This window comes from Opisthorchis viverrini (genome assembly GCF_000715545.1).
Source record: "Opisthorchis viverrini unplaced genomic scaffold opera_v5_399, whole genome shotgun sequence".
Taxonomy (NCBI): Eukaryota; Metazoa; Platyhelminthes; class Trematoda; order Opisthorchiida; family Opisthorchiidae; genus Opisthorchis; species Opisthorchis viverrini.
This window is the reverse complement of record NW_008752058.1, coordinates 11435-22171: the sequence shown is the minus strand read 5'-3', so window position 1 is coordinate 22171 and position 10737 is coordinate 11435. Positions and strand designations below refer to the sequence as shown.

The 10737-nt window shown below is 47.0% G+C and overlaps 1 protein-coding gene across 1 annotated transcript in view; it reads right to left on the bottom strand.

Annotated features, from left to right (window-relative positions):
- Positions 1–9280: 9280 nt before the first annotated feature.
- Positions 9281–10737, bottom strand: part of T265_10727 (hypothetical protein) — a gene marked incomplete at both ends in the record, with an annotated part of 8650 nt that continues 7193 nt past the window's right edge. The window contains 2 exons of the mRNA XM_009177187.1: positions 9281–9379; positions 10636–10693. Coding sequence (XP_009175451.1) covers positions 9281–9379; positions 10636–10693 — 157 coding nt within the window. The remainder of the gene's footprint in view (positions 9380–10635; positions 10694–10737) is intronic.

Genomic DNA, 10737 nt, shown 5'->3' with positions numbered 1-10737 from the left:
TTCGCTGTTGTAACAGCCACACGTAGTCCTGGATATCCGTGAGTGAAACGCCGTAAAAATCCTGAGCGGCTCTGCTCCGAGCTGGGCGACGTGCGAAGCCCTGTTGAGTTGTGTCGTGTTGCTGTGCTGGCATCCTATTTGTAGGACGTTTGCGTGTGTTTGGGTGTCAGCACATGGCTTTTTGCTGCCGTATCGGACGGTAGACGGTCGATATCGGATGTGTATCGTGGTTTGTACTATTAGGGAAAAAACGAGGTCTTGGGATGAAGGGCTTGACTGTGAGCTGTGTAGTCAAGTTAGTCACGAGTGTAGCGTGATTTGCGAGTGGAGGAAAAAAATAAATCTCGCGATCCGGCGAGTGGCGGTGACCTATACAATCATGTATGTGGCGAAAGGGTAGCTACCATCCAACTACAGGCAACAGACTGCGGTTCGGTTAAGGGACCACGTCTGATGGGAAACCGGGCAGCCGTGGCACTCCTCCCAAGTGGAGGGTACCGGCTCCAAGATCAGCCTTCTGGCAGCCCCAAGGACGGAGCAACATGCGACAGAACCTCCATGAGTCGTCACAATGGAGTTCAAAGCAGCAGTCCGTTGAACGGCCTTCTCAAGGAGGAGGTTTTCGGGGGCCGGGCGTCCCCAATAACCGTACAGCACATCATTTGGACGGATGTGTCACCTGCAGGACACGGGCCAAACGAAGGAATGCCCTGATCGGTCAGAATGCCAGCCAATCCGGGTCAAGCATCCTTGACTGGACGCTTCTCGCTCCCTCACGGAGATTCTGGAACGACCTTGTGGAACACACTGTGACTACCTTATAAATACAGTTGTACTGATTTTCCTGTCTCCATAAAGGGCTGTGTAAAGCTACCGTGTCTTTTGATATACCATAGTGGGCGGAGCCGGAAGCCAAGGCACCGATGCAGAGTTGCACGATCGTCTACCAAGACATAACAGAAAGTCCTCTCGAGACGAACTGCAATTAATAGTTCTAGGCCAGAACTGCGTCAGCGTCCGACATTGAACGCCGGAATGTCTCAACAGTCTGACTTATGGGTGATCGATATAAGCGCGTCATTTTCCAGTTCACCCAAGTGTTGAGCTCTAACTGGTCAAAGCATCGGTTGAGCAACCAATCATGCTCCAATCTGCTAGATGCTGGTTTTAGTCTCGCTTCCAGAAGCCATCCAAAATTTCAGAATGCCGTTGCACCTACTCTAATTACCACACGTCGTAAGTGGTATTCAGAACTGATTTATTAAAATGAAGATAGTAGTGTTTATGTGTTTTTTGTTGGAAAAGGTGGCTACGAGAACCCTTGTAATGAGAAGAGGAGCAGCCTGGAGAAAAAAATGAGTCTCATAGAATATATATCTTCAAACATCATTATATAGTGATAGTCAGCCATCTGTTCCTTCCATCTATTATGTACGCGGCCTCATTCAATCAGCATTTGTTTGCTTTAATACTCAATGCCCTTTTGATTATGGATTCAATAAAGACGTGTTCAGAACTGATTTTCGCGAATTTCAGCAGTCGATAGTTTGTAGTATTGTAGCAGAAACATGTTACGCCAGGACCAATAATTAAACATTCCATCAAAGCTACTCCGCAAGGCTTAAAAAAGGATAGTTCAGGCGTCCGTTCATCAGACCTTAGTATTATGATTCGACTACCACTGTCTCACGCGGGTTGAAGAACCTGACAATTCTATCAAGTTTTTCAGTGTTTTTATTCGGGAAAGCAAGTTTTGAGCCAGACTCTATGGCGAAATATGCCTTCAGTTGCCCCACATTCGCTTCTGGCCTCCAGTTGTTTCGAATACCCACAAATGCAACCGGCTACACGCAGAATTTTACCCTGATTCTGGCGCATTATTGAAATTGTCAGCACCACATCCACCTTAGACAAGATAGAGCAGTGGTCCATTATTCTACCAGTGATTTCACGGGTAGATTTCACCGTACCACAATAATCCGAGAACAATCCCGGTCCAAATCTCTGCAAGATTCCTAGTTAGGCTAACTTTGTAATAAGATGCATTTTGCAGTTATCGATTGTTCAGTGTTCTTCAATGAAACAAACGTTCACAGAAGTTTTACGTCTATCTCAAAAACTGCAGTAGTTACCATACCACCGTTTAATTCATAAGCAGCGATCCAAGCCCGTAGTAATGACATTTGGAGTTAATTTTGCCAACCAAAGTTGGCATGAGACGGTGCGTGTTATTAAACCCGGGTGGTCTGCAGCTTTGCAGGTATTTCAAAATTACGCTGATAAGTAAACAAAAGTGAAAACCACTTGGCCAACCTCAGGTAAGTGCAACTAACCACGCGGTCACGAATGCTCGTGAATATAAGCTGAAATCGAGTAGTAAGGCCGACTGCTCCGCATCGTGCTTTGGCTCAGTGGCACAAGCTATACGCTAATTGACACCGTAAGAGCCAAAGACAAGCCAAATCAACCGAATAAGCCGATTAATCGCATTTTGGCTTCATAAGCGGGACACTCTAGTCTTAACTTGCCGAAAACGCACTTTTCAAGCCTTGCTCCAAGGACCCTTGCAGTGAAGGACTGACTGCAGATGAGTGATATGGTCCAAATAATCAACTAGTTGACGTAAGCCCCATTGATTGTAACTGTGAAGAATGCTGAAAAATGCACAAGCGATGGCTTTCATATTGGTTTCAATACCACCCCGGGTGGACATCCATAGGCCCCGCCCACTCCAGCTGACTCACCCTGTGGTGTCGGTTTTTGTGGCATTCTTCAAAGTAGTTGAGCGTGAATTAGAGTGTTTGAGCACGGTAGCACTCTAAAGGGTGCTAATCATAAGTTTTACGGGGGAAGGGAATAAAGCTCAATATTTGTTTAACTTATAGTGGGCCGGCTATAGCTTTTGGGTGGATGGGTCCGCGTTTCCAGGATTTTTAAGCTAACAACTGGACCACGGAATGAAACGCGCATTTGTGAGGATATTGAAGAAGTGGTCTTTGGTAAGGGATGAGTGAATACTGGTTGGTATTTGAAGTGTTTATGTACTGTAGGACCATGGAGGTGCGGTCGTTCACTTTGACGTTCTGTCCAGCGGGAACGTGGAATAAGGAAAGAGTAATAATAATGATAATGTATATTCCCAACTTGTGGGTGGCACATCGTCTGGCGCGATCATGCGGCTAACAAACGTTCCGGAAATATTGAATGCCGCCGAGCACACGGAACCAGTGACAAACAGCTGTTTGGCTTATTTTCATGAAAAGAGGCTGTGCAGCTTTAGAGGGTCTTTGATTAAAAAGTCGCTTTAATTACAGGTTTTCACTTCATTCGTCGTAAGTCGAATCGGAAAGCGGGACACTTCATGTCGTGAAAATTTTCGGACGGGGAATTACTGGGGCATCGTAATACTGTAATTTATTACGCCCACGGTGAATTCCGTCGGTTGGTCGGCCACAGCCAACTGGCTAGGCGTTGTCAAGCAGTTAGGCTAAATTTTCATCTGGGACAAAAAGGTTGCCAAGAATTATTCAGCGTAGCCCTTCAAGTGATTCCTTTAACGGAAGTTCCACTAAACCGGTTGCGTAACACCAGAACAAGAACTCGCCTGAAATATGCAGGAACTCCAGGAAATCTGAGACACCGTTAGCCCCTCACTTACCGGCATGCGTACCGGTCCAAAGCATCGATGCATTCACCCAAGCTTCCCGGGTCGGTTTTTGTTCTTGTCATTCAGCTGCTGTCGTTCACCTGAAGGACAAGCGAAAAAGGCATAGCACTGCTCTTTATTTTATCAACGCGGGGCAGTATGCTTGCCAGCGCGAGGACTAGCATAAATAAGCATCTAATACTGTCTTACACTGAGGTTGAGAGGAAACGGGGACAACCGTCGGAGGAAGATTTTTCCACGCAGCTACTACCCAAAACGAGAAAAAATTGTCTAGTAAATGTGTATGCTCTGAGCTTGAAAATTTTCTTACCATGTCCTCACTGTGTGTTTGCTCGGTCAACGGCGAAACACCTGTTGGCCAGGTTTTGTTCAAACAGGGCATAAGCAGGAATTAGGTCCCCTCGGAGGCGACGATAGTCCAGGGGAAAGAGGTCAAGCACCGCGAGATGCTCTCCATTTGGGGGGCACTTGCACTGGAACTCCAGGATTTCAATACCCACGTAAAAAGGAGGGTCGCTGATGCAAATCAGAAAAAACAATGGCCCCAAAACGGAGCCTTGAGAAACTCCAATGGAGGCCGGCCCTGGAGAAAAGTTGGGCACGCCTATTCTCAGTCGGAATGATCCGTCTGATAGGATCGCCTTGACCCAGTGTAGGATTTTCCCTTGAATCCCGTAAGACTCGAGTTTGTGAAGTAGCAGGACGTGTGGGACCGTTTCAAATGCTTTTGAGAGGTAGAAAAATATGGCATCCGATATGAGTCTCTCGTCCTTGGATTGGGTTAAGCTGTCCATAAACACGAGCATGTTTATCACGCAAGAACGGTTTGGGAGAAATCCGCGTTGAGCGGGAGACATCAAGCTGTTGGAAGTAAGATGATCTAGAATAGCTCACTTCAGAATGCGCTCGATCACCTTGCACGGCACGCTAGCAAGGCTTATAGGCCTGTAGCCAGTTCTGTGGATTGGCGTGACAATCGCTTCCTTCCAAGCAGAGGAAGGTTGGCTTTCGTCAAGCGAGTAAAGAAACACCAGGTATAAACGACTTGCTGGTGTGGACGCCGTTTCCTTCAGGATTCTTGGATAGACCTCATCGGGCCCCAACTCGCAAAATGGGTTCGTCTTGTGTAGGAGTTGAAGAACGTCTTCCACCATGAAGATCAAGTCAATTAGAGACTGCTCGTTGTTACGCCTTGACAGGAGTGCATGTGACGAGGACGCTGGGGCTGAATATATAGGTGCATGGTGTAAACCTAAAGTACAACTGTTGGGTCACTCGTGGGTTCTCCGTTCCTGTCGCTCAAGGATAACGCGGATGGCTTGTTTCCGCGGCGATGTCTCATGCATATGAACAGTACGTTTCTGTTCAGATTCATCGAATCAGGCACATTGAACGTGGGCTTGGTCAGTAGAGGAACTAGAGAGGAATTGTCCTTGGTGGAACAAACGCATACCACATAAGTAGCAGGCGTCCAGTTTCCTTCGCGAGGTCAATGGTGTCTATTCGGAATTTTTCGGAGGCCTAGCTGATTAGGTGGTTTTTTCATGTGGCGTTATAATTTGGCCCCGATAATCCATCAGCATAGTCGTGCGATCCGTCATGGTCGACGGCCGCAAAACGTTCAAAACTGGTTCCATCTTTCGCCCGTGCGAATCGTTGCTGAATTCTTTCATTGTCTTACCTATCTACCAAATGAGTTAACGCGTGTCATGTTATTTTTATACACAAGTATGTCCCATACACGCACTTTCGTGCCGTTGAGTAGTCGCGTTTTAGCAAACATGAGTCACTTTAAGGGAGGATGTTCTCCACTAAAACCGTCGACAAACCATAACACACGTGAGCGAAACGGATGTCCGCCGCATATAAAATATGGAATGCAATTCCACAGCTTGTACGCCTATATTTTACGGGTTTGTAGTATAACTAGGTAAACTGACTGTCCAGCCTCCCCAGCCGTCATTGCGCCAGCTAACTTCCCTGCAGGGTGTACTATTCATTCTTGTTATAAGAGGGTCCCAGCCGGCAGTGAGATCAAGCCCTCATTTCCAACTCGAAAAAATGGTGCACACGATTGCTCTTAATCAGGGCACTCGACAGAAAACTGGCCCTTCTCTTAGCTTACGCCTAGCTCTTTTCAACCCTAGATCCTTGGCAGCCGGGGATGCAACCCGGCCTGCTGATGCTACAATCAAAACCACCACGGGCTCATAAGTAAGCAGGCACACGAGGGAGTCATGCGGCGAAGGTCCATTTCCCAGAGCGACTAAGCTGAATAACCACCCATTGTTGTCAGCTTAGAAGAGCAGAATACGAGTCTTTTCAAGCTGAGTGGTTACGCGGAGGTGAAACCAAACTCAACTTCGTGCTTCCTTTTACCCTGTCCTCTCCAGATGCCATACTTAGTGTATCGTCTATTAGTTTGACGTGTGAAATCCACCACGTTGCTTCTGTCCCAATTCGTAATCCCCGAGACACTTTTGTTTTCCGTGCGTTTGTATCAGCTAGCATTCATTCGTCCTTACCATTCGCTCGTTTATCCCTGATGTCATCCACCCAACTGTGGCCGACCGTATGCACGTGGGACTTTCACAGGGGACCCTGTTTGCTCACTTGGTTCGCACTTTTGTAGTCCAAGTAGACCATTTGTTGTGGCGAGCATCCAATGTCGCGGTTTGTATATTTGTGAATTTGTCTTGCGTTAATATTACCTAAGGAAACCCGGCTTCGACTTCGTTTTACCTTCCCAGGGGTTCTGGTTTTACGCGTCACTCGGCCACGTTGTCCGTTCGCAACGCTTATAATCATGTGACGGACTGTGTAAACTGGATAGACCTTTTTAAAAATCAGGCGTATATCCAGTAGTCACCATCCCGAAGGGTCCAGAAGCACGAAGGCTCATTCGTGCCAGTCTAGGAGGAAGAGCCGAAAACACTGCCCGAACCAGCGACAGATCAATCGAACACAAACTTTTGATCAACATAATGGCACTTGTGGACTCTTGGATCTCAAATGTACACTAATTTAACCGACCATGACCCCGGATCGCAGCTAATACACAAGTGTCAGACTCAGTAACTTCCAAAGACCTTGATGCCTGGAAAGTGGTGGAACTTACGAGAACAGAAAAAGCAACACTTGTGGAATTGGCTACGTTTCTCTTCACTCAGAAGAACACAAGCAAGCAGTAAGCTCCACACACGGGTCATAGAATTCATGGTACAGAATCATCCTTTTGAATATACTGGTGGATAATCCACAAGCAGAACATTGACGGCAGCTACCGAAATTTTCGGCTGAGTGAGAAAACTGCATCCTCAAAAGCCCTTGGTTGCAAACCGAACTTCTGGGTTGCTAAGCCACCTCAGAGTTGAACAAAATTGGCCGGGAACACCGAGTAAAAATCAACAATCGCACTTCGGAGGCCTTTTCCAAGATGGCCAATTTCTCACAAAAGCAATTCACCAGCTCTCCTCGGGGTACCAGTTTGCATATTTCTTGCTGTTAGGTGATCTCAACGCCTCCATGGTGAAGCTCAAACGCATCGGGTATGGGCAGCTTGCAGCGACGCTAACAGAAGTCGTTCAGCAGAGCGCTTGGACCCAACATGTCGCCGCAACCACTAGGCACCTCGCAGGCCATCTAATATTCATCCCTGATTTGGTCATCACGGAAGAAAGACATTTCGTCAATCAGGTGTTGCTTAACGCTCCATTGAAACACAGTGACTGATCTCTTCCGAACTTTTTTGTTATCTGCCAATGAGCCAAAAATCCCGAACCTATAACTGGAGACATATAGGACAGAACATTACGATTAATATAAGCTCGACCTATTCTTCTCCAGCGCCGGTCTCCGTTGGAGTTACTCAGGGCTCCGTTTTGGGGCCACTGCTGTTTCTGATGTGTGTCAGCGACCTTCCAGATATTGCTGCAAGTCCGCGTTTAATTTTTACGTAGGTATTGAAATCCTGTAGTTCCAATAAAAGTACCTTTCAAATGGATGTGGACGCTGCAGAGCGGTGGTTGTAGGATTGTCACCTTTCTCTGAATGACGAAAAGTACCTCCATATGCCATTCGGAGGGATCTCAGCGAATGTCTTTTTTGTGCATGGTGAGAAAGGACCAGAAAACTTCATGAGGATAGACGCCAAAGAGGATTTGGGCATCTGGGTCTCCTCAAACTCGTCCTTCGCCCTGCACCATGAGAGATCGGCTCAAAAGGCGTTCGCCATTTTACTAATGTTTCGGTGCACTTTCTCCCGTATTACTCGGATGGACTTCAAAATACTCTATGGGGCCTGCGTCAGGCTGCTCCTGGAATACGCCAACCGAATTTTCTACTCAAGACGCACGACAGACGCCGGACCCGTGGAAATTTACCGACCAGTTTTGCACAGCGTATTAATGCTTGTTACTTGTACGGGAGACAAAACAAGCGTCTCGTGTTGCCTGACTTCTTTCCCTGGAATATCGTCGCCTCCGAGTGGACCTATTTCCTGCTTATGTCCTGTTTGAACAAAGCCTGGCCAATAGGTTTTTCACCATTGACATGGTAAGAATATTTTCAAACTCAGAGCGCACACATTCACTAGACAATTTTTTCTCGTTTTGGGTAGTAGCTGCGTGGGATAATCTTCCTCCGACGGTTGTCCCCGTTTCCTCTCAACCTCAGTGTAAGGCAATATTAGATGCTTATTTATGCTAGTCCTCGCGCTGGCAAGCATACTGCCCCGCGTTGATAAAATAAAGAGCAGTGCTATGCCCTTTTTCGCTTGTCCTTCAGGTGAACGACAGCCACTGAACGACAAAAACAAAACAGACCCGGGAAACTTGGGCAAAGTCTCCATCCTGTGAATCAATCCTTGAATCCGTGACTTCGCGACTTTCCGATTGGTCGAAATGTTTGTGCTCTTGTTAATGGTGCTCTCTCGACACTTTTCGGCCACGAGTGCTTAGTGTTTGTTGCCACGCTTCAGTATTTTTGTGATTGGCTTCCCGGGGCCGGTAAGCCTCGATTGTATACTGTATGCGGAATATCTGAAGGTATGGTCGGCAGCAATGTCTGACGTTGTCGTAGAGGAATTTCGAAACCCCATGATGTGTATTATGCAGACATTCTTGCGTTGTGATGCCTCTAGTCAAAAGCTGGACAAAAATATCTTCAAAAAAGACAATAACCACTGATACGGAGTCAAGGAATGCTTTATACGCTTAAAAGATCCTTCGGTTAGGTCTCCTAAGAAATTTACTATTGCTCCATCCTATTTTGGAGTGCAGATTACTTATACGTATCCACAATCCAAGGGGAGAAAAGACTATTGAGCAAAGCTGAGTGAAAAGGTACAAAGTGCTGGCGGATGCACCGACATGACTTTGGACTTAGGGTTTTACGTACGTAAAATAAGTAACAATAATAATTCGGCTGTGGCATCGCTGCGGTTCATAGGTGCGTGAAACTCAGAGGGAGCACGAGTGCTGATATGCCTCCAAGGTGCCCAAGCTTAGGCTCCAGCATATTCGCATATATGTCCTAGATTTTTAAACATTGAGTGGAAGGATACGAAAATTTTTGAACAGACCCAAAGAGCTTCTCAGATATCATGAACGTGAGTTATTTGAGTCTAGCAGAACGGTTATTCGGGGTGACGCTGCTGTCAATGGTAGTGGCCAATCCGTGGAATGCCCGGCTGAGTGCGGCGTCACTGGCCCACTGTGAAGAAAAGTGAAAAATCTTGTGTGTATGTTTTTCCTGGGACGGCCGATGCACTGTGCTTTCATTGATACCGGATGGGATCGCAGCGGCGCTGTCCGTTGAGCGAAATGGTTCATGTCGTTAGGGCGCTAATTTACCGGCAGGAAAGTCCGTGGTTTTGAATCCGCTTTCTGCCTTTCGACTCCCCCTGTTTAGGCTTGGGCGACCTGGCAGTATCTTAGCCCTCGTGCTTCCTTCGGGTGTCGTGGTAGCTAAGTACCGGAAGGGTGCTAAAACTGAACGATTTTTCCTGCCAGTTATTGCGAGGCTCTCTAATACGTAGTCCTTCTGCACTTCAGTGAAACTAATGACGCATTGTGCACTGGTCAGCGTGTGGTCAGACAGGTCTTCAGACGTCCATTGTAGAAGGCATTATTCGGTTGTATGCTCTTTCAGTCCTTTGGGGATAATCAGTTACTTAAACCCTCTGGAAATATGTGCCAAGTGAAACTGTAAACCCGGAGTTGGTAGTGCGTGAGGACCACACAGTGTACAAAACATCCAGGTGGGGGTTGCCAACATATCTACAAGGGGCTCGGGGAAGCCATGAAGCGGCTGCCGTTTATCTTTGCAAGGCAGACCAGGATCGACAAGCAAGCAGCGGTATGGCTCCGAGGTCTTTCTTCGTTTTCACCCTCACAAACACCGGTCGATATGGTTAGACTTCAAAATGATTCATTTGGAGTGGTAAGCCGACAATCAACATGACTGACTAGTTGTGCAAGGTATCAGGGACAGCTTATAATTCCTGCTTGATCCTCTGACGTGACCGTACCCGGATTTGCTGCATACAATAAACACTACGACAGATGGGATAGGAGATCAAGGACGATTTTGTTACGGTTCGATCACGCTGCGAGCAAAACAATATGATATGCGGATCGTGGCAATACTCTATTCCCAGCTATGTTGCTTGATCCAGACTCCTAGCACGGTGGATAGTAAGAAGACGAAAAACAGACACAAACTTTAATGATCCAAAAACACGCGATCAACAGGCGATGCCCCGAGCTTCCGAACCCAAGTCAATAAAAAGATGGTATCGTGTAAGTAAGTGGTCGGATTTGAATTTCTTGGAATATCAATAGGCCATTGATTTTTCATAGTTTGACCTTGAAGATGCCGGAAGTTCGCTGGCACACATAAAAATACAGCGTTTTTTGGGGGATATTGATATCCCCAACACCTCCGCTTGTGAAACGTCAGTAACATACTCGACGGGGGTCGACCTGGATACGTTCCGGCTGGCGGCGGCGTCGGCCTGTCCACCGCCTGGGAAGAAGTGTTGGATCTAATACTGAGCTGCCGGTCACACT